Source organism: Schistocerca serialis, chromosome 9, assembly GCF_023864345.2.
Source record: "Schistocerca serialis cubense isolate TAMUIC-IGC-003099 chromosome 9, iqSchSeri2.2, whole genome shotgun sequence".
Taxonomy (NCBI): domain Eukaryota; kingdom Metazoa; phylum Arthropoda; class Insecta; order Orthoptera; family Acrididae; genus Schistocerca; species Schistocerca serialis.
Window position 1 is genome coordinate 127,199,889 of NC_064646.1, and position 25,487 is coordinate 127,225,375.

Here is a 25,487-nt window from a genome sequence, read left to right on the forward strand (position 1 = left end):
CAGACCCACTGTAGTCCTTGTAGAGATAGCCAGCAGCCATCTGTTGGAACTGTGCAGGTGCACAATCACCATCGAAGAGTCTTGTGGACAATATAGCAAGTCCATGAACCACCACTCGTGCACTCACAAAAAAATTTGTTTGAAATGTCCTTAGAACCAGCAATGCTGTTATCCAGTCCCTTGCTGAATTATTAACGCACGTGCAAACACTAACAGTCCCTACTTCTCGCATATTGTCCATATACTATGACCAACAGAAACGTGTGCAGTGAAATGTAACTAACAAGTTAATAATATCATGAACTGGTGACAAGTACAATTTTATAACATAAGAATACAATAACAAAGGTACAAAATACATCATTAAAGAACATAACAATATAGATAACATTTGTAGTAAAACAGGCGTTACAAAAGAATAGAAATAGACATATACGTCAGTGTTACAGGAATTATGACATGAGTACATACATAGAAGATCAGAATAATTATTGAAACATCAACTTCACACATGAGCATTTAAACAGAATGGAATTAATAATGTCTAACATCTTTACAAAGTAAATAACATATTATTAATGCCAATTATATTCGAGGATAACAGTATTCCTCATCATAGTGAATGTAGCTTAATATTAAAAGAAGAAAAAATTCTATGAAACTACACAGAGACAGGAAGAAAACAAATACACAAGGGTACACACACACATAGTGGGATAACACCAATAGGAAAGGACAGGGTTCGTTTTCAGTGTAACATGTGGTACTGCAGTCCAACCCAAAACTTCATATATCTTTCGTCTTATTTCATCCTTTGTTTCCACCAAAAAAATCCTATCCAAGCATGCTTTCTGTATTTATTTCACATATTTCTTACCTCATTATTTATTTCCAAGAAAATCCTACCTATACCTGCTTTCTGTACGGTTTTCGTATAGATTCTCAATGCATTTCTTCCAATTCATCGCAACTCATTCTCTTCTATAGACTACCCCCTCTTAAGCTAACTTAAATCTACTGAGCTCAGATGCTAAACTAAGGGACGAGGCAATGCAGCAGCACATAAAACAATTAACACAAACAGCAATGAGAAAAAAAATGGAAATTTGCAAAGCAAGCTACAGTAAATCTAAATTAACAAGCAATGCAACATTACAACTAATATGAGCCAATGCGCAGTAAACAAAAAATTAAATCTGGCTTAGCAGAGTAACACAAATTAAAATTCAGTAACACGATGCCTGGCAAACAGCAGTAACTTATACCTAAACGTGACATAGCTCAAGCAGAAAAAATATTACACTAAACAACAATGCAGATAAGGGAAATGTATCATCTTAATGTCTATGTAATTAAAGTGGTGCACCACAAGAAGTTATTCTACCAAAAAGTTACCAATTACTTGAAAAGAAAATTATGAATGCAGTTACTAGTTCCTTCTTATTGTTCTTTCCTTTCCAAGTGCTCCTTTTTTTAAAGAATGTGGATCATAAAATAATTATTTAATAGATCTGTTGACAGAAAGTGTTCACATTAGCAAATGCATTTCATTTTATAAAAGCAATGCTGCAACACAGCTGGAAACCAGATATCAAGTGAAATAAGCAACTACGAAAAGCAAAGTATAAAAATATCATTCAGTAGTCATGTGACATTTCATAAGTTAGTAGCTCTCAACTCTCGTAGAAAGACGCTTGTCGTAATCAGGTGTGCAGATGTACGAATATTTCCCATCAATTCATAAGCATTTCAGTAATTAGCACAAAGTGCGAGTAATCATATGTTTTCAAGTAACGAGGGTGTCGCATTAGCGATGAAAGGCACACCCTAATGGCTTGTTCTCCAGGTGTTTGACACGTCCCACATCCCCTTTTTTTTCTACCTGTGCCGCTGAAAAGGGCTCGCAATAATGGCTTTTTCTCCAGGCGTCTGACACAGCTGGGTGCCCGCGACGCATTACGTGCAGGTGGTCACTTAACTTTCGTACGGAAATATTTACGACAGCAGTTTCTGCTACCGTTGGAGTCTCATTTAAAAATATTTCACAGGTCAAGAATTAGCGTTGCAAATCTGTAGAAACCAAATCCTATAAATATAAGTGTCCAAAAAAAATATTCGTCAGCATTGTGATACAGTCACACATTTCATAACTCTTAAAGTACGTTTCTTGGTTTCCAACATCCTGTTTCACAAGTCAAGAGTCCCTACCCACTATTCATTACTCCTTACCTTATTACACATATACGTATCCATCGACACTCGTCAATATTTCGTCATTATAAATATGAAGCATAATCATATAACTCATATAGCCTCAGCCTATTAATCGTAAACATACCTCAGCAGCATAATACACATCGTCGTCGTAAAAATAACATCATAACACCTCAGTCAAATCTCAAAATCGTCGTAGCTTCCTCCAATAATTAAAAAATTCTCTGCTCATGTCAAAAGTGTCATCTGCCTCAAACGTACTTTAAAAATCATGCTCCCTTACCAAATACATCATTCAAAGCTCTCATAGTATCACAATGGTTCCGAAAAAATATGAACAGTTTCACAAAGTACAGACAAAATACAGTTTCATAAGTGTGAAGTTACCCAACTGTGTAATTGCGTAAATATGTGTCACAGATGTAGTAAAAAGAATGTTTGTTTCTCTGTCAAATAATCAGATAGCTGTGTAATTTGTGTGTTAGAGAAATATGGTACCGATGTGTAAAGTAGGATAAGCAAATACCATATTAGCTAGGGTTCCTTGTGGTTGCCACACACATGGTACACAAAGTAAGCGTGTACCCCCCTGAGGATAAATGTAATTATACCCTCAGGTGTTACAGATTACACCAATGGAATGAAATATATCACGGAAAATTTTCTTTGTAATTCAAAAATCTTTAAAAATAAATGTTTTAAGTACAAAATTAATCACTGAAATGCGTGTCCTGTAGCGCTAAATGTGCATATTGTTGTAAGATAATCTCTGTGAAAGTGTCGTAGTTATTTTCCTCCAAAAGCTAAGTTCTGCAGAAGCCAATGTACTTACCTCATGATAAACAAAAGTGAAATGCTTTGCGTAGAGATATCTTAGTTATTACGCTTATAGTTGTGATGATGAAAGTACTGTGCTGTAACGTATTGTTGTGCTATGGAAAAGGCTGTCTCCTTGTAGCTATACCACAAAAGTTACTAATAAAACATGTTTTGATTTCCAGAAGAATTCAGAAAAACTGTGCAGATATAAAACAGAAACACCGCAAAAGCAACATTGTATATTGTCACTCATTAGTAGCGTCGTGATAAAATCGTGTAGCTGTCACATAAACTAACCACTGTGTCATCTGGTATCTCACAGAAAGCACTTTAAATTCAGAATGTATTTTCAAATAAACCAAAATGTTGCATTAAAATCTCATTAGCAGTACCAGATATAATGTTATTTTTCTCGGAGCCAGCCGGCGCACGTGTATGCCTGCAGTGCGAGTCATTGTCTGTCTCTTTGTTGCCGCGCGGCGTTACTGGGATTAGGAGGCCTAACTTCCACAAATTCGCCTTGCCGAGAGGGCCCAGCTCTGTTTGAATCCCGCCAGTTCTGATGCAATTCAGGTCTGTCGTTACGATCATATCGTCTGTCGTCATGTCGGTAGATTCCATAGTTTCTTTCTTGTCGGTCACATGGTGGAGAATTTCTCCCTGAATCGTAACTGCGCGCTGGTCCGTTGCGTCTAAAGTTATTCTGTCTCCCTTGATAGTATTTATTTTGGTTCCCATATTGTCTGTTTCTCTTATTGTCTCTGTGATAATCATTACCACGGAGAGGTGATCTTTCCCTGTAGTTATTACTACTCTGCCAACGGTTGTCATACGGGTGGTGTCTGTTTTGGTCACGATTTGTGTTGTGAGAATAGCCTTGTCGTGTCAAGTTATTACTTCTTTCATCGCGGAATTGCGACGGATGTGACCTGTAATTGTTGTGTTCCTGGTTTCGCGTTCCGCGATTGTCAGTGTCAATTTCTAATTCTTGTAACAGTCCCTGAAATGCTTCAATGTCGTCTTTGCAACGTCCTGCCAAAATAATATGTCGTAAATGTTCAGGCAGTTTGATTAAGCAAATGCGGATGAGTTCTGAGGGGCTGTATGGGTTTGAAAGATACTGATTCTTATGCAACATGTCTTCAAAATATTTCACAAGACTGGAGAATTCAGATTGTTCGAAATGTTTCATCATTATGATGCCATGTTTTACGCGGTCTTGTGTGGCTTGAGACCAATATGCTGAGAGGAAGGCATGGTAAAAATCTCCTTCACTGTGGCAATCGTGAATGACCGATCGCATTCTTACAGCTGGTTCATTCTCTAAGTAGCCACACATAAATTCTAATCTGTGTTCTAACGACCAGTTGGGAGGAAAACAATGCGAGAATTGATGGAGCCATGCTTGTGGATGAATGTCGTTGCCAGAATTCTTAAATGTTTTGAATTTACGTGTAGTAATGAACAGCTTATAGTCAAAATCATCATGTCGGCAAGTCGCATGTCGGTCATTGTTACGTCGTTTCGGCGGTTCCATCTCAAAATTCGGCGTACCTTGCCAACTTCTTTCACAATTTCCGAAGTGCCCTGTGTTGTTATTTTGTGTCTGTTCCGTATTTGTATGTCCCTCTTCCCGTATTGGGGCGCGAGTATCCTCTGAAATACGTAATTCTTGTATTAACTGTGTCAGCTGATCTTGTACTTCCCGGATTTCTCTTTGGTGTTGCGTATTAATCTGATTCTGATTTTGTTTGAATTTCCTAATTTGTTCGCACTCTTCAGTGTCAGTGAAGGCTACAGGTCTTGTGTCATTCAGATCATCATCTACCTTTGTAGATAAGTTAGTGACCTGATCCGAAAGTTCGGCTACTTTCTCCGATAGTGAACACATTTCCTCATTGTGTTTTTCTGAACCAAGTTTCAGAATGTCCATTTGTGTTGAAATCGAATCTACTGTGTCCTTTAAGTTTTCCTGAGTTATTGCAAGTTGCGTAACCGAATCGGTAGATGCAACTGAGTCAATTTTAGCTTGCAAGGTGTTGTGATTTTCATGAAAAATAGTTTGCAGTTCTTTTATGGCTGCTTCATGATTCTGTAATGCATTTTCATGCCGCGAAAAAATAGGTTGGAAATGCTCACAAATTTGTGATTTTACGTCATTACAGACTTTTTGACATTTCGATTCAATGTTATGTAACTCACTAGTTAAATCTTCACGTGTTTGTTCAAGTGTGGTGTCTAACTTTTGAAGATTTTGTTCCATTGTGTCTAACTTTTTGAGATTTTGTTCCACTGTGTCTAACTGTTGCTGTGTTTGTCTCTGGTGTTGTTCCATTGTGTCTAACTTTTCAAGCTTTTGCTGTGTTTGTCTCTGATTTTGTTCAAGTGTTGTGTCTAACTTTTGTAGCTTTTGTCCCATTTGTTGCATTAACTGTAATAACAATGCACTGGTGTCTGAAACATGTTCCTCAGTGCTTTTCGGCAGTGAATTTGCACCGGCAACATTCACATTTTGACAAGCGGAAAACGTGTCTTGACTCATTTGAGAAAACGGTGAGGACGCAAAACCTGAATCTACAGTGTTTGCAAAATTGTGTCCTATCATTTCGGATTCCTGAGGCGAGCTGTTGCCGACCGATCGATCGATAATGCTTCCCTCTTCACTAATTGTTTCACTGTCCACGCCATTGTTTGCCGCCCGCTCCATTTCCCTATGCACAATTATCAAATTACTACTTTGAACATCAGTTAATTCATTACTCGGTGGCGCTAACACACTGCTTTCATTTTCACTGTCATTTCTCAGTTTACTTTGGAGCCTAGTATTACGTTTTTCACACGCCATAATTGTCACAGTATTTCACACGACAACACAGAAAAACACAATTTGAAGATCAAAAATAAGAGAACACATTAACGTAGCACTGAAAATAATATTTAGTTAATTGCAAGCGCAGCTGCGAAAAACTTGCTGCAAATCTACATGCATGCCACAACTGTTTTACTGTACAACAATGAAAGGCTACAACTACAAAGGAGATTCTCTCTACAATTACGCGCTAGCAATAAACAAAAGCTACACTAAATACACAAACTACAAGAAAAAATCAGAAGATTCCAGTGAGGTATCCTAGGCTAAGGGTCGACATATGAAACGTCCCCTTTGAACAATTATACAGGACTGTGCTTAACCTGACACACAATATTTTTAGCGCAACGCAATCTGACTTTCAAAATTCCCTGCAAAAGAATGGCCCTGACTAACATTAAACTATACCTTTCACAAATCACTAAATCACTTACCTCACAATAATCTTCGTTTCTCCCACTACTGCAATACAGCAAGCGCCACTACTGCCAGCTAAATAAAAGATTCAAACTATGGAAGGCACTAACTACTGATAGGGATAGTTAGCAAATGAAAGATATTAATAGAGAGCAAACAATGTATTTACCTTAATATCATCACATGCCATAATATATATATCAGTTCATGAAAAATTACAAAACTCCGCCATCTCTCTCCCCACATCCACCACTGCTGGCGGCTCACCTCCAACTGCGCAACGCTACGCGCTGTTCACAGCCAGCTGCCTAACACTACAATGGCGAGTATTACAACAATGCAAAGCAGCCACAGACTGCACACAGCACAGCCAGTGATTTTCATATTGAGCGCTACGTAACGTTGCCAATAAGAAAACATAAACAGCCTACTTACATAGAGAAAACATAAACAGCCTACTTACATAGAGAAAACATAAACAGCCTACTTACATGATGACCTCATAAGTTAAGTCCCATAGTGCTCAGAGCCATTTGAACCATTTTTGTCTGCCATACTCCATTGCGCAGTACACTGAGGGATCCTCCTAATCTCGTGGCGGACCTCCTTTTGCCCGGCGTAGTGGAGCAGCACGACGTGGGATAGCGTCAAGAAGTCATTAGAAGTCGCCTGCAGAAATACTGAGCCATACTGCCTCTATAGCCGACCACGACTGCGAAACGCTCATGCACCATAAATGTTGGATTGGATTCATGTAGGGAGAACTGGATGGCCAACTCATTCATTCGACTTGTCCAGAATGTTCTTCATATCAATGGCGAACAACTGTGTCCCTGTCATGTGGCTCACTTAAAGTGAAGTCCATGTATGCCTACAAATGGTCTCAAAATGGTCAGTCATAACCACTCCCACTCAGTCAGTTCTGTTGATCCAGAGGACCCAGTCCATTCCCTGTAAACGCAGCCCACACCATTATGGAGCCACCACCAGGTTGCACAGTACCTTGTTGACAGCCTAGGTTCATGGCTTCATGTGGTCTGCACCACACTCGAACCCTACCGTCAGCTCTTTGATATGGTCCTACTCAAGTCTGGATTTATCGTTAAGTAGGAGTTGGAGTGAGAGAGCTAGGCCAAGTTCCGGAGGATCGAGCAGTACAGGCTCCAACAGAGATAGCGAGTGGCGCGCCTCAGAATGGGCAACCCAAATACGCGCCCAAGTTACATGGTACAGGATCACGGCTGGGTGCGGAACATCGGAAACCAATGTCGGCCCTGCAATGATCATAAATGCAGATGTTTCTTGTCTTCCCAAACCTTAAGTCGGAAGAATGTATATAAAAGGATATAGTACCAAAACTATGGTCACTACACAATGAAACCAACAACCGGGGCACAATTCTCAATAACGATAGGTTAATTCTCAGACCTGTTACTATATATATATATATATATATATATATATATATATATATATAAGATTTAAACAGTACATACGTACATAAAACTAGAAAAATGTAGTCAACCAAGCAACAAGCCCAGAACACTACAGCTGATCACCGTAAACTACCACGTAAACCTGCTGTGGGTAAGACTACTAAATACCCAGAATTATTTTTCCTTTTAAATATTAACAGACATGGATAAAGGACTACAACAAGATAATCGCCGAAGCCACAGGTAGCAGGTGTTACTGACAACAGTAATACTTAGTCGCCAGACCTGCTACAACTCAGTATATACATACCTTAAAAATAAGTAAGTTTAAACCGCAATATAAATATACAGCTAGAACTATGTTATCTTGCTGACAACGCTAATCATCAGTCGCCATAACTGCTGCTACCCAACATACACATACATTGTTGTTGTTGTGGTCTTCAGTCCTGAGACTGGTTTGATACAACTCTCCATGCTACTCTATCCTGTGCAAGCTTCTTCATCTCCCAGTACCTACTGCAGCCTACATCCTTCAGAATCTGCTTAGTGTATTCATCTCTTGGTCTCCCTCTACGATTTTTACCCTCCATGCTGCCCTCCAACACTAAACTGATGATCCCTCGATGTCTCAGAACATGTCCTACCAACCGATCCCTTCTTCTAGTCAAATTGTGCCACAAGCTCCTCTTCTCCCCAATTCTATTCAATACCTCCTCATTAGTTATGTGATCTACCCAACCGATCTTCAGCATTCTTCTGTAGCACCACATTTCGAAAGCTTCTATTCTCTTCTTGTCCAAACTATTTATTGTCCATGTTTCACTTCCATACATGGCTACACTCCATACAAATACTTTCAGAAATGACTTCCTGACACTTAAATCTATACATGATGTTAACAAAGTTTTCTTCTTCAGAAACGCTTTCCTTGCCATTGCCAGTCTACGTTTTATACACTCTCTACTTCGACCATCATCAGTTATTTCGCTCCCCAAATAGCAAAACTCCTTTACTACTTTAAGTGTCTCATTTCCTAATCTAATTCCCTCAGCATCACCCAACTTAATTCGATTACAGTCCATTATCCTCGTTTTGCTTTTGCTGATGTTGACCTTATATCCTCCTTTCAAGACACTGTCCATTCCGTTCAAGTGCTCTTCCAAGTCCTTTGCTGTCTCTGACAGAATTACAATGTCATCGGCAAACCTCAAAGTTTTTATTTCTTCTCCATGGATTTTATTACCTACTCCGAATTTTTCTTTTCTTTCCTTCACTGCTTGCTCAATATACAGATTGAATAACGTTGGGGATAGGCTACAACCCTGTCTCACTCCCTTCCCCACCACTGCTTCCCTTTCATGCCCCTCCACTCTTATAACTGCCATCTGGTTTGTGTACAAATTGTAAATAGCCTTTCGCTCCCTGTATTTTAGCCGTGCCACCTTCAGAATTTGAAAGAGCGTATTCCAGTCAACATTGTCAAAAGCTTTCTCTAAGTCTACAAATGCTAGAAACGTAGGCTTGCCTTTCCTTAATCTACTTTCTAAGATAAGTCGTTGGGTCAGTATTGCCTCACGTGTCCCTACATTTCTACGAAATCCAAACTGATCTTCCCCGAGGTCAGCTTCTACTAGTTTTTCCATTCGCCTGTAAAAATTCCGCGTTAGTATTTTGCAGCCGTGACTTATTAAACTGATAGTTCGGTAATTTTCACATTTGTCAACACCTGCTTTCTTTGGGATTGAAATTATTATATTCTTCTTGAAGTCTGAGGGTATTTCGCCTGTTTCATATATCTTGCTCACCAGGCTGTCAGTAGTTCTAATGGAATGTTGTCTACTCCCGGGGCCTTGTTTCGACTCAGGTCTTTCAGTGCTCTGTCAAACTCTTCACGCAGTATTATATCTCCCATTTCATCTTCATCTACATCCTCTTCCATTTCCATAATATTGTCCTCAAGTACATCGCCCTTGTATAGACCCTCTATATACTCCTTCCACCTTTCTGCTTTCCCTTCTTTGCTTAGAACTGGGTTACCATCTGAGCTTTTGATATTCATACAAGTGGTTCTCTTTTCTCTGAAGGTCTCTTTAATTTTCCTGTAGGCTGTATCTATCTTACCCCTAGTGAGATAAGCCTCTACATCCTTAAATTTGTCCTCTAGCCATCCCTGGTTAGCCATTTTGCACTTCCTGTCGATATCATTTTTGAGACGTTTGTATTCCTTTTTCCCTACTTCATTTACTGCATTTTTACATTTTCTCCTTTCATCAATCAAATTCAATAGTTCTTTTGTTACCCAAGGGTTTCTACTAGCCCTTGTCTTCTTACCTATTTGATTCTCTGCTGCCTTCACATTTCATCCCTCAAAGCTACCCATTCTTCTTCTACTGTATTTTTTCCCCCATTCCCGTCAATTGTTCCCTTATGCTCTCCCTGAAACTCTGTACAACCTCTGGTTCTTTCAGTTTATCCAGGTCCTATCTCCTTATATTCTCACTTTTCGATGAATTACATTTCCGTAAACAGTTAAGTGGACCTTAAGTATTCAGATTACGTAAAGAAGTAACTTACCGGCATTTTTGAGGCGGGAAAACCTGTGACCCACAGAATGTGGCAGGGAACTTGAGAAAATTCTGGTCGTATGTAAAACTTCTAAGCGGGTCTAAGATTTCCATTTAGTGCCTTGTTGGCCAGTCTAGTGTGGCAGTTGAAGCTATCAAAACGAAAGCCGAAGTTTTAAATTCCACGTTCAAGACGTCGTCCACACAGGAGAATCGTACAAACATACCGTCATTTTACCATCGGGCAGACTCCCGTATGGGCGACAGAGAAATAAGATATATGGCGTAGAAAAACAACTGAAAGATTTGAAAACAATTAAATCACCAGGTTTACAAAGAGTGCTCTACGGCATTGGCCCTGTATCTAGCTTGCATTCATTGTAATCTCTCCCCCAGCACAAAATCGCATGCGACTGGAAAAGAGTGCGGGTGAAAACAGTATATAAGAAAGGTAAAAGAACGGATCCGCAAAATTTCAGACCAACATCTCTAACTTCTGTTCCCTGCAGAATCCTTGAACATATTCTCAGTTCAAATATAATAAACTTTCTTGAGACTAAGACGCTTATGTCTACGAATCAGCATGGTTCTAAAAGCATCGCTCGTGTGAAACTCATCTTGCCCTCACCGTGTAGCTTTACACGTCAGGTTCATTATGATGTGTCTATCGTTTCGCTAACGGTCATAGTTACTGGGATATTTATGTGGAAGTAAGACACTGTGAGAAATCCGAAAAAGTTTTCAATGAAAAATAGGGGTCACTATGATTGCGTTTGGTGCATATTACGTAACATGTTGCTGCATATGAAATTTAACCAATATACTGAATTCTTCTTTAGACTTGGTTGAAGGTCTGTATCTGTCATCCATCTCGAGAAAATTGATCTGACATAGCGCACTGATTTGCAATCGCACCGCGCCAGCGACAAAGCAAAAGTGAAATATCCACAGCATTCCTCATATTTCACAAACAGTTTGAAATATTGGCAAGTGATAACACGCAAAGAGGAGAGTATTTTACCGTACGATTATTATGCAAAACTCCATTATCTACCCTGTTATTCCACCAACTACAGACTTTTCCGATGAAAGAATTTAATTTTTCAGGGCCGTCGACAGCTGGTGAAACGAGAAATGCTATTGGTTTTGGAACAGCATAAGTGAAGTCATTACACGCATATTTTGTACCGAGGACGGGCTTTTTCACGAGATGCTGAACTTTCTTTTTCTCAGTTCCTTACTTAATAAACTTAATAAACCACCGTTTCATAATTCTCTCGGAATGTTATCTCCACAACGTGTTAGTGAGGTGAGACTGTGTAAACTCCTCTGGGTTTTTGCAAAAGAAGCAAATGTGTAGGCCACTCGAAATTCCCCGCTCGTGACTCTTCTCTGAGAGTTACAAATGGTTAACAAACCAGGCGAAAATAAATCGATGCATTTTCGGCGGATTTCTTTTTAGATGCTAACCAAAGAATAGATGAGAGGTATTTCTGATTGGTCGCCATGCAAGTGTGGGCCTGGAGGGTTCCGGCTTAATATTTACCAAAAATGTAAGCTTCAGTTTAGAATGGCACTTCCCCTCCAGCACTCTGTATTCCTCCTACAGTGCTCTGAGCGACCCCCTCTCCCCCCCCCCCCCCCCCCCCACACCCTGCTGCTCTCACCACACTTCCCCAACCGACTACGCATCTTGAGGCCACGGCACTTTGTGAACAGTATACAGACAGTCGCTTTCCCTCGCTCTATTTGCGAGTGGAACAGGAGGGGAAATTACAAGTAGTGGTAATGGGTACCCTCCGCCACGCACCTTAAGGTGGCTTGCGGAGTATCTGTGTAAATGTAGATGAAGAGTAACGTAGAGCAATGAAGTTAGGAACATGTTCGTCGAAAAATGTTAAATCCAAGTACAGTCCTGTAACTATTTTGATTGTTTTGAAGTAAATTACCTGAAATAAGAGGTTGAATGAGAAGACACATTCTTTCACATTCACGTAAAAGCAATTTGAGGTGTCTGAAATGTAGAAGAAAAACATATTCACCCCGCACTTACAACTTATCGATTATAGAGCATTAGAACTCAATGTTCAATGCAAACTATTAATTTGTGGCATTGCAAGTAGCATCCTAACGTCTTGCCAGTGTGCTGGCCAATGAGCAATCGAAAAGACTACATGCGGCCTTGAAGATAGGTTCATGTTGGTCCAAGCACACAGAAGAATAGAAATAAATGTGACACTCATGGCTAATATTAACACTTTACTGGTGAACAACGGATGGCATTCAGACATTCTGCTGGTCAGCAGAAACGCAAGTGGATCTGAGTAGCTTAAGTCATACAACCGGTATATTTGCGACAGTATGCGCTACACAGTACGTTCCAAAACGCCGCACATAAAAACGAGATTTTTCCGGGGCTCATATCTTGGGTTCCATTGGTGATAGAAAGTTGGGATCAAGTTTTTTGGATAGCCCTTGGACTTGGGACCGTTTGCATACCCAACAGAAGGATGGTCTTAGTGACACTATTTTACGGTACAAGGTCAAAGTATGAATATTACACACTTTCTCCAGCGTAGGCAAAAGGAGCAAATCGTTTGGTTCTTTTAGGATATGGTCTATGGTGTGCCTTAGGAGCTTATGAAGGCAACAAATAGTTGATTCGAGGTTACAGACAAACATGGTTTTTCCGTACCAGATTCCAAGACTGCTATAAACAGCAAATAGCTAAAACGTTTACGATATATTCCTAAGATCCCGATCTCGAACAACCTTCAAACTTTTCTTGATATCTTTATCTGTTTCTGAGATACAGAGGTTCAAAGTTATCCTACTTTTACAAGTAAAATACGCACATAACATTAGGTATGAGGAGAAAACGTAGTTATAAAGTGTCTCTGTCATCATCATAAGGATTCTGGATTCCCACGTGTAGTACTGAAGCACATGCAAAATTTTTATGCACTTAAAATAATGCCTGAGGTGTAAAATTATATAGCTTTGGATGATTTCAGTTTCACATAAGTAAATTATCAAAATTTTACTGATCCATAAAGTTCCTTTCATATGAGTGACATGCCCTGCTGTCGCAGGGAAAAGAAGGGAAACAGCGAAAATATGTTCCTATTGGAGCACTAGAAAAGGCTGATGTGCTCCTTTTTTTTTAAGACCGACTGAAAAGTGGGGTGTCACCTGCTTATTCTACCTTCCCCAGCACCTATAAAATTTTCCCAAATATTTTGGCATGCGAACGTATCCGCGATTTTTGACGCCGTAGAGGAGACTGTGGCAGTGGGAGAGAGACAGAGAAGTAATAAATACAGCAAACTAGTACATAGTGGTTGTGGTGTAGAAGGAGCGGAGGAAACAATAGCAGTGTGAGAGAGAGTGACACAGTGGCAGTGGAACACTGTACGACATGAGAATGTTTCGCCTGCTACGCGTTGACTGAAATTGCAAAAGGCGGACAACTCCTGTCTGGGAAAAATTATCACGAGTGACGAAACTTAGTGTTATCAGTACCAACCTACCACAAAACTACAAGACACAGTAATTCAGATGAAGTCTGACAACATAACCGACATTCAAGACAATGGAATAAGCAAATTGAACAATATCTCAAAGGAGGACTTTTATGGCAGTCTCACATAGTTTCCTGAACGTTCTGTGCATAGAACTCAAGTGAGAGGGAGAGTATAGACCGCCCTGCAACATTAAAACCACAGCCATAACTTTTCCCTATTGTTTGTTACTCCAGTCTCGAAACTTTTTGGACTGACGGAGTGTCATATTTAAAAGCACATTGCATAACTTACACGTTCCTCGCCAAAAATTACAACTCATTAACAAAATAACACTTCAAGTACACCGTAATTCATACCACTTGCTTTAAGTTCACTTTCGAGAATTAATCGTCGAATTATTGCTGTTTCAGTTTCAGTTTTTCATTCACTTTTTCTGACGACAGTTCTCATTTTCCGGAGAGTCAAAATTTCGTTTTATTTAAGATTATTGTCCTGCGTACTCTCACGACAGATCAATACATTTCAGTGCCTCGCTGCGCATGATAACACGTTCCACGATCACCTCGTCTTCGCTCTATTCCTGTACCAATCACATTTTGTTAGCTGTATACGCATTACTTAGTTGCTCAAAGGAAGATTCACTGTAGATTCACTCTTTGTCCTTTATCTATAATTTCTAATCTATTTGCGGTAGCTGGAACAACACATGTGCCCTTATATACTACTTACTAGCACGTTTAAGGCTTCTGTAACATCAGCGACAAGAAATGTGATATAGGTCAAGTATTCATTTGAGATGATACAGTATCATTGCGTCCTCGGAGTCTTTCGCTGCGGCATGTCTGAATAAAGTCTTCTCAGTTCACAAGCTGTGTCATTTAGAATAAAACGCTCAAGGTATTGATGGTTATCTTCATCATCTTCGTCAGAAGTAGACATCCGCTTACTGCCGCGGCTGGAGCGGTTTTTCGCTTATAGGGACACGGTTGCAGCATCTGGCGTCAATCAGAGAGGCCGAGGTGAAGGGTGCACGGAAAGGAGTTGCCCACCTCGCAGCACGTCCAGTCTGGTGCGGTACCGGGGACCCAGGGTGACGCAGAGGGACGGCGCCCTTCTGGAGCTGCCGTTCCAGCCTCCCTATAAGCGACAACCATCCGTCTTTGCTTTCTTTCGATATACAAATTCCGCCTCCGCACCCTGCTAAATATGCATCCCTGGTACCTCGAAGGCACGTGGCACCTCGCAGAGTCGTATCTGGACGTATCAGGGGTCCCATATCTCTCCAACTGCAGGCGCCCCACCAGCATGAACAGTCCTCTGCTGACATGCAGGGTCCATGGATTAGTAAGATTGCCTCCGTACTCGTACACGTCCATCCTCTTGATACAATTTGAAACTAGATTCGTCCGACCATGCAACAAGTTTCCAGTCATCAATAGTTCATTGTCGCTGTTGACGGGGCTACGCCAGGCGTAAATGTGTTGTGCAGTCATGAAGGGTACACGAGTGGGCCTTCGGCTCCGGAAGTCCATATCATGATTTTTCGTTGAATGGTTTGCACGCTGACACTTGTTGATGGCCCAGCACTGAAATCTGCAGCAATCTGCGGAAAGGTTGCACTTACGCCACATTGAATGTTTCTCTTCAGTCGCCGTTGGTCTCGTTCTGGGAGGATCTTTTTCCGGCCACAGCAGTGTCGGAGATTTGATGTTTTACCGCATACCTGATATTCACCGTACACTCGTTAAATGGTCTTACGGGAAAATCCCTATTTCATCGCTTCCCTAATACGATGTGACCGATGACCTAGCTGCTTGATCCCCTCTCCCAAAATCAACCATACAGTCAACTATCCACAGATACTTTCTCTATCTTCAGCTTTCGACGTCGTCATCAATACCAGAACAATCGTAGTCGGTGTTCGTTTGCTGGCGATTCTGATAAGAGCAACCCTATCACTGAACTCTTCACAGTAACACACTCTCTGCCCTATCTTCCTATTCATAACGAATCCTGTTGTTGTGGTCTTCAGTCCAGAGACTGGTTTGATGCAGCTCTCCGTGCTACTCTATCCTGCGCAAGCTTCTTCATCTCCCAGTACCTACTGCAACCTACATCCTTCTGAATCTGCTTGGTGTATTCATCTCTTGGTCTCCCTCTACGATTTTTACCCTCCACGCTGGCCTTCAATACTAAATTCGTGATCCCTTGATGCCTCAGAACATGTCCTACCAACCGATCCCTTCTTCTAGTCAAGTTGTGCCACAAACTTCTCTTCTCCTCAATCCTATTTAACACCTCCTCATTAGTTAAGTGATCTACCCATCTAATCTTCAGCATTATTCTGTAGCACCACATTTCGAAAGCTTCTATTCTCTTCTTGTCTAAACTATTTATCGTCCATGTTTCACTTCCATACATGGCTACACTCCATACGGATAGCCGGCCGCGGTGGTCTAGCGGTTCAGGCGCTCAGTCCGGAACCGCGGGACTGCTACGGTCGCAGGTTCGAATCCTGCCTCGGGCATGGATGTGTGTGATGTCCTTAGGTTAGTTAGGTTTAAGTAGTTCTAAGTTCTAGGGGACTGATGACCACAGATGTTAAGTCCCATAGTGCTCAGAGCCATTTGAACCATACGGATACTTTCAGAAACGACTTCCTGACGCTTAAATCTATACTCGATTTAACAAATTTCTCTTCTTCAGAAACGCTTTCCTTCCCATTGCCAGTCTACATTTTATATCATCTCTACTTCGACTATCATCAGTTATTTCGCTCCCCAAATTACAAAACTCCTTTACTACTTTAAGTGTCTCATTTCCTAATCTAATACCCTCAGCATCACCCGACTTAATTCGGCTACATTCCATTATCCTCGTTTTGATTTTGTTGATGTTCATCTTATATCCTCCTTTCAAGACACTATCCATTCCGTTCAACTGCTCTTCCAAGTCCTTTGCTGTCTCTGACAGAATTACAATGTCATCAGCGAACCTCAAAGTTTTTATTTCTTCTCCATAGATTTTAATACCTACTTGGAATTTTTCATTTATTTCCTTCACTGCTTGCTCAATATACAGATTGAATAACATCGGGTAGAGGCTACAACCCTGTCTCACTCCCTTGCAAACCACTGCTTCCCTTTCATGCCCCTCGACTCTTATAACTGCCATTTGGTTTCTATACAAATTGTAAGTAGCCTTTCGCTCCCTATATTTTACCCCTGCCACCTTCAGAATTTGAAAGAGCGTATTCCAGTCAACATTGTCAAAAGCTTTCTCTAAGACTACAAATGCTAGAAACGTAGGTTCGCCTTTCCTTAATCTAGCTTCTAAGATAAGCCGTGGGCCAGTATTGCCTCACGTGTCCCTACGGAATCCAAAGTGATATTCCCCAAGGTCGGCTTCTACTAGTTTTTCCATTCGTTTGTAAAGAATTCGCGTTAGTATTTTGCAGCCGTGACTTATTACACTGATAGCTCCGTAATTTTCACATCTGTCAACACCTGTTTTCTTTGGGATTGGAATTATTAAATTCTTCTTGAAATCTGAGGGTATTTCGCCTGTCTCATACATCTTGCTTACCAGATGGTAGAGTTTTGTCAGGACTGACTCTCCCAAGGCTGTCAGTAGTTCTAATGGAATGTTGTCTACTCCCGGGCCCTTGTTTCGACTCAGGTCTTTCAGTGCTCTGTCTAACTCTTCACGCAGTATCATATCTCCCATTTCATCTTCATCTACATCCTCTTCCATTTCCATAATATTGTCCTCAAGTACATCGCCCTTGTATAGACCCTCTATATACTACTTCCATCTTTCTGCTTTCCCTTCTTTGCTTAGAACTGGGTTTCCATCCCATCTGAGCTCTTGATATTCATACAAGTGGTTCTCTTTTCTCCAAAGGTCTCTTTAATTTTCCTGTAGGCAGTATCTGTCCTACCCCTAATGAGATGAGCCTCTACATCCTTACATTTACCCTCTAACCATTCCTGCTTAGCCATTTTGCACTTCCTGTCGATATAATTTTTGAGACGTTTATATTAATTTTTGCCTGCTTCATTTACTGCATTTTTATATTTTCTCTTTCATCAATTAAATTCAATATTTCTTCTGTTACCCAAGGATTTCTACTAGCCCTCGTCTTTTTACCTACTTGATCCTTTGCTGCCTTCACTACTTCATCTCTCAAAGCTACCCATTCTTCTTCTACTGTATGTCTTTCCCCCATTCCTGCCATTTGTTCCCTTACGCTCTCCCTGAAACTCTGTACAACCTCTGGTTGAGTCAGTTTATCCAGGTCCCATCTCCTTAAATTCCCACCTTTTTGCCGTTTCTTCGGTTTTAATCTACAGTTCATAACCAATAGATTGTGATCAGAGTCCACATCTGCCCCTGGAAATGTCTTACAATTTAAAACCTGGTTCCTAAATCTCTGTCATACCATTATACAATCTATCTGAAACCTTCTAGTATCTCCAGGGTTCTTCCACGTATACAACCTTCTTTCATGATTCTTCATCCGACGAATCCTACTCCCGCTATACCACTTTCTGCTGCTGTTGATACCCTATTTCTAGATTAAGCCTTTTCATTTTTCTTTTAAGATTTTCTAGCTTCACTATCACGTCCAAGCTTTTGACATTCCACGCTCCGATTCGTAGAACGTTATCCTTTCGTTGGTTATTCAATCAGGGAGCGAAAGGGTATTTACAATATGTACAGAAACCAGATGGCAGTTATAGAAGTCGAGGGGCACTAGAGGGAAGCAGTGACTGGGAAGGGAGTGAGACAGGGTTGTAGCCCACCCCGATATTATTCAATCTGTATATTAAGCAAGCAGTAAAGGAAACAAAAGAAAAATTCTGAGTAGGAGTTGAAATCCATGGAGAAGAAATTAAAATTCTGAGATTTGCCGATGACATTGTAATTCTGTGGAATTTAGTCGAATTAAATCAGGTGTTGCAGAGGGAATTAGATTAGTAAGTGAGACAATTAAGGCCAGCCGGTGTGGCCGTGCGGTTCTAAGCGCTTCAGTTTGGAACCGCGTGACCGCTACGGTCGCAGGTTCGAATCCTGCCTCGGGCATGGATGTGTGTGATGTCCTTAGGTTAGTTAGGTTTAAGTAGTTCTAAGTTCTAGGGGACTGATGACCTCAGAAGTTAAGTCCCATAGTGCTCAGAGCCATTTGAACCATTTGAGACAATTAAAGTAGTAAATGAGTTTCGCTATTTGGGGATCAAAATAACTGATGATGGTTGAAGTAGAGAGGATATAAAATGCAGACTGGCAATGGCAAGGAAAGCGTTTCTGAAGAAGAGAAATTTGTTAACATCGAGTATAGATTTAAGTGTCAGGAAGTAGTTTTTGAGGGTATTTGTATGGAGTTTAGCCATGTATGGAAGTGAAACGTGGACGATAAATAGTTTACACAAGAAGAGAATAGAAGGTTTCAAATGTGGTCCTACAGAAGATTTCTGAATATTAGATGGGTAGATCATATAAGTAATGAGGAGGTATTGAACAGAAATCAAGAGAAGGGAAATTTGTGGCACAACTTGACTGGAAGAAGGAATCGGTTGGTGGGACATGTTCTGAGGCTTCAAGGGATCACCAATTTAGTATTTGAGGGCAGTGTGAAGGGTAAAAATCGTAGAGGGAGACATACACTAAGGTTGTAGTAGGCACTGAGAGATGAAGAAGCTTGCACAGAATAGAGTAGCTTGGAGATGCAACAAACCAGTCTCTGTACTGAAGACCACATCAACAACAACAACAATTCTGAAGTCCTAAAATGCATCAATAATCGCTCAAAATCGTTTCTTATCTTGACTGGATGAACCTACTGCCTCTTATTTGTTCGACGTTTCCTTGGGCATCTATAGAGGACCTGCCAAGCTAGCAATCATTGCACTCGTTTACTTAATTGTATATCAAATGATGAACGAAGTTATGAAATTCTGCTACCTCTGAAGCAAAATAACACGTAAGACATAAAAGCAGACTAGCATAGGCAGTGAGAGAATTCCTGGTCAAGAGAATTCTACTAGTTTCAAACATCGGCCTTAATGTGAGAAAGAAATTTATGAGAATGCACGTTTGTAGCTCAGCATTGTAAGGTAGTGACCGATGGGCTGTAGGAAATCGAGAAAAGAAAAAAAAGGAAAGAAACGTAGCATAGCGTTTGAGATGTAGCGCTATAGAAGAAATCTGAAAATTAATAGTACTGATAAAGAATGAGGAGGTTCTCCTCATAATCGGCGAAGAGAGGAGTTTTGTGACGGCTCCCCAAACCCAAGGTCCTCGGCGGTACTTTTGGGGCAGTCACCACAAATTGTATAAAGCGTGGGTAGTGACCAGGATGTAGCTATGTCTGTTGGCCGAAAAATAATCAATCACAAGAATTGCGCCAGCTAGAATGAAGAGATAACTTACCTTTATTTCTGACGAAACGTGCACCAGCAATACAAGTCCAAGTAATATCCAAGAGTAATCCTTGTACTTAGCCTAGTCGAATACAATAGCAAATATCACACTGCAATGGCTCCGCTATAAACTCCACGAAATGCTAGCAGTAGACAATCGACAATAGACTGTCCGTCTAGGGGCCAGCGCTCCTCCTCATATGCAAAAGGCAGAGGGCGCTGCGGACCCGAGCTCAGCCATGGCGCGACCTCTTCCGTCGGTGGTAACGCCCTGAGACGCCGACGGCCGCGACAGGAACTGTGGCCAGCGATGTCACGGTCAGGGCGCGCGTGCGCGAGTTGGTTGGTTGGTTGGGTCCGTGGATACAACAAGGAGGACACGGAAAGCACAGAAACGAACAGGGTGCAAGTGCTGCTTTGACGGGAAGAGATTGCGACCTGATGGAACTCGTGGCCGTCTGCAGCAAACAAATCAGAGGCCTGATGACTTTAAAAAAAAAAGAAATAATAATTAGCAAACTTTAAGAAAACGTGCAAATAAATGCGAAAGACTAACGTGCTCCTTTTGCTCCAGCAGCGTCCGCCCGGCAGCCGTGTAAAGGCCTGTTCGAACGAGCAAACTTGTTTGTCAGATTCGTTGTTTCCTATCCACGTGTTTGGACAAACAAGCGCGCGACGTACAAAATCTGTCAAATGTAACCTCACTTTTGAAGCAGCTGTTCGCTGTCGGGAAGTATTTTGCCACTGGTGAGAACGACTACCAATGCATACAAAGCATTTACTGCATTGACTTTAGCACTGTGAAAAAAAAAAAAAACAAGCAAGACACTAGTCCAGGGAATGGTAATCATACTAATCTAATGAAAGTTCATCAAAGTACCATAACGTGGCAACATGTACAGTGTCCGTGGAAGAACTGGAGAGCTTCGTTCCTTTTTTATTTTTTATTTTTTTAATTGCACTCCTGCCTGCATGTTGTGTGTGGAACATTTATTCTGTTCTTTCGTCTTATTGCGTAATATGTGGCTGAAGAAAACGCAACACCTCTGCCATTCTTTTCATCGCAAATTCCAGAATTGTGGAAACTCATGGTGTAAGTAGGGTGTTTAGGTTTTTGTGTTGGTACCGTCACGTAGCGCTCTGTATGAAAATGACTGACTGTGCTGTGTGCAGTCTGTGGCTGATTTGCATTGTTGGAATATTTACCATTGTAGTGTTGGGCAGTTGGATGTGAACAGCGCGTAGCGCTGCGCAGTTGGAGGTGAGCCGCCAGCAGTGATGGATGTGGGGAGAGAGATGGCAGAATTTTAAGAGCGGACGATTTGGACGTGTGTATGCCAGAAAGAGTAAATTTGTAATACTGAATATTATGACTTTTGAACATTATTAAGGTAAATACATTGTTTGTTCTCTATCAAAATCTTTCATTTGATGACTATGCCTATCAGTAGTTAGTGCCTTCAGTAATTAGAATCTTTTTATTTAGCTGCCGGTATTAGCGCTCGCTGTATTGCAGTAGTTGAGAACGAAGATTTTTGTGAGGTAAGTGATTCATGAAAGGTATAGGTTATTGTTAGTCAGGGCCATTCTTTTGTAAGGATTATTGAAAGTCAGATTGCGTTGCCCTAAAAAAGTATTGGTATCAGTTTAGTGATGATGAGAATAAGTAAAGAGAGAAATGTCTGACAAGGGGAGGCCGCCAATTGTGAAATTCAGATTCGATTCATACTGCGCATAATAAAAACTCATGGCCAGAGGTGTAATGTGGCAAAGCACCAAGATGCACTTCTCAGCCGTTGTCGAGAAAATCGATAGTTAAAATAAACCGTTGCGGTGAAATGCCCTTTACGGTTAATAGTTTTATACAGCGTCGTGGCGCAGCGGTAAGCGCTCGGGTTTGTAATCGGAAGGTCGCCGGATCGAATCTCGCGCCATGCAACATTTTTTTTCTTTATTAGGTTTTTGTAATTCAAATATATATACTATTAATGAATTGCTTATGCATTTTGGTGAATGCGGATCGCTCTCCAATTGTACCGCCTCCACTTTTCCGTTTGTTTAACAGGGTGTACCAAAGCTCTCACGTCCGCACTGATTTTCGACGATGTTATAAGTTGCGCTAGGGACCGCATCTACCTTCTTTCGAAGTTAGCAGGCAACTACGCTGTTATGTGGCGGCTCGTTTCGGCCCATTCAACATCTGTCCTTCAAGTGTAACGAGCGAGTAACGGAGCTTATATTTCATACCTGCCACAGCAAATTTGTGTTCGTGGGGTCTCTATTCTAATTCGAACGTTTGACTTACGCTATACGTATTGGTTTCGGAATATCGTTTCTACGTCTTCCGTTAACTATACGTGGTTAACCTTATGAAGACAAGTAATAACATTTGTGAAATACAACTTTGTTTGCGGAAAACATAATGATGTTCGAAGTCGCCAGTTTTTCCACGACAAACGACCTTCAACAACTTATTATGTGCATAATTGTTGCAACTGATTGCCGGGAATTATATATATATATATATATATATATATATATATATATATATATATATATATATATGTGTGTGTGTGTGTGTGTGTGTGTGTGTGTGTGTGTGTGTGTGTTTGTGTATAGACACATTTGAATAACAAAAAACAAATACTAAAAAAAAAAATTGCATGGCGCGAGATTCGATCTGGCGACCTTCGGATTACGAACCCGAGCGCTTACCGCTGCACTACGATGCTGTCGATAATTAATAATCGTTGAGAGTATTTCACCGCAACGGTTTATTTTAACTGTCGATTTTCTCGACAACGGCTGAGAAGAGCTTCTTGGTGCTTTGCCACATTACACCTCTGGCCACGAGCTTTTATCATGCGCAGTATGAATTGAATCTGAATTTCACAATTGGCGGCCTCCCCTTGTGAGTACGTTCAGTTTTGCTCAGCTGTTTGAAAATAAAATAACGTAAGGGGTTTGTCAGCACAGTAATTAATTAATTTTTCTAAGAGGACGTTTCAATGGTACAGTGAGAAATACTCTTTCTAGCTCAAGCTCAACATACGCTCCTAAACATCAGCACTAGCAATGAGCATCATCTTGTGAAATTTTACATCAATCAGAGTTTCTCTGTGACATGTCAAACACCGACTGTTTGACAAACACGTCAAACAAAGCCAAATATTTCACAGACCTAGTGAAGTTTGACAAACTGTTTGCCAATTTACACGCGCCTCCGTGGTGAACGTGGCTCGCTTCCGCTGTGTGGTACAGGATCGGTGCGCTGCGGCACGGTGACGACGCAGGCGACGCCGCTGGTGACGAACGGCCAGCGCACGACGCGCGGCCAGTGGCCGTGGCACGCGGCGCTCTACCAGTCCAAGAACATCGACCTCAGCTACAAGTGCGGCGGCTCCCTCATCAGCCGCAGCACCGTCGTCACAGGTAGGCCAAACGTTTGTAGCAGAAACTCAGAAAAAAAATATTACGTGCAGGATAACTGTTACAAACTTTCAAAATACTCTTCACAAGCACTTACACATTTTTCCACCTTTAAAACCACTTCAAAAATGTCAGTCCCCGCTTCTTTAGGAAAGCCACAGAGCACTAATGTATGCTGAGATACACTCTAACATTCTGCGTGGTGTCTGTTTGTTCTAAGTCGTGTCTCCCTACCACTTTCGCGCAACGACGCTCTGAGCGTGTTTTTTAGGGAATTGACTAATTTGAACCTGGGACCTGTTGCTGGTAAGGAGACGCCATACCACACATTACATGTAGAGTTCAGAAGAGTTCAGTGAGACTAGCGACGATATGATGATGATGAGCGTTTGGCGTCAGTGGCCGGGAGGCCCCTCGCGGGGCAGGTCCGGCCGCCATATCGCAGGTCTTATTACATTCGGCGCCACATTGGGCGACCTGCACGACGGATGGGGATGAAATGATGATGAACACAACACAACACCCAGTCCCTGAGCGGAGAAAATCTCCGACCCAGCCGGGAATCGAACCCGGGCCCAGAGGACGGCAATCCGTCACGCTGACCACTCAGCTACTGGGGCGGACAGCGACGATATAACCAAATACTTAATGATTTCAGCGTCAGCTCCACTGCACTCCCTGTAACAGAATCTAAATACTAACTAAATTTAGTGGAAGGGGTTCAAGGCTTTCCTATTTTTAGTTAGCTGGTAAAATAACGTCGAAAAAGCAGTTAAGTTTACCATTGGAAACTTTATTCTACTCACAAAACATTGTTTATAAATTGCACTATTGATAAAAGAAAATATTTTAATACAGGATAGTAAAAACCAACTGCGTTCAACAAAAATGTGAACAAATATTCCCTGAATGGGTTTCCAAGTTCTACAATGGATCGAAGGATGACCTATGCCGTATCACATCTATAATCTAGGTTTAAATTAAATTTCATAAAAGAGAAAACTATCAAAAATGGTCTACAGTGACCCTCAATTATCTTTAATTACTTATTTAACTTGCCGTAAATTACAATGGCTGATGTGGCTTCTCAATAATTATGTAACAGAAAAATCATCGCGTTTCAGATTTTAACTACTCGTAGCAAAATGTGAATACCACGAAGTTTAATTGACGATCGACACTAGTATTACGTAAAAAGGGGTGTAACAGATGAGACTTCTGCAGTTCTGAGTGAAGCTTTATGTGCTATTATGCGGCATCGCGTGCGTTCATTACCTTGTCGTTGGTTAGGCAGCGTCAGGGGGCGGCGGGCGGCGCAGCTCCACGCTCCTCGCTGTCTCGGAAGCAACTGCTCTCTAACCACTCTTTACTACAATTTACCGAAGCTGGTTTAAGAAAAAGGTATCTGCCTGTGTTTTCAACTGACCAATCAGGGTCTCAATGTTAACCTTAAGCTCCGCCGACAAAAATTCTGTCTATCCAATGAAAAACCTTATACTTTTCGTGGTGGGGCAATGTTTTTAACGTTTGCAACGTAACAGAGACGCGTGTAGTCTCACGCTAAAACTTGCAACTGGTGTGGCCCTTTTAGTGTTATCGTAAGATCTATACTGTTCTTCTGGAGGACTTTATCTTTTAACATGGGCTGGGGGTGGTCTTGGCGGTCGGCTGGCGACGTGGGTGTCCGTCCCTTATCATAGGGCCTTCTAGCTTAACACGGTTCTGCTCTCGGCTTCTGTTCTCGTTTCTCCCCTCTGAACTGCGTGTGTTTCACGGTGGGAAGGTATGAC

The 25,487-nt window shown here is 41.3% G+C and overlaps 1 protein-coding gene across 1 annotated transcript in view; it reads left to right on the forward strand.

Moving 5' to 3' along the window:
• LOC126418995 (serine proteinase stubble-like) overlaps positions 1 to 25,487 on the forward strand; it is a 349,220-nt gene that overhangs the window by 262,122 nt on the left and 61,611 nt on the right. Inside the window, exon 8 of the mRNA XM_050086041.1 lies at positions 23,530 to 23,700. Within this exon, the coding sequence (XP_049941998.1) occupies positions 23,530 to 23,700 (171 nt within the window). The remainder of the gene's footprint in view (positions 1 to 23,529; positions 23,701 to 25,487) is intronic.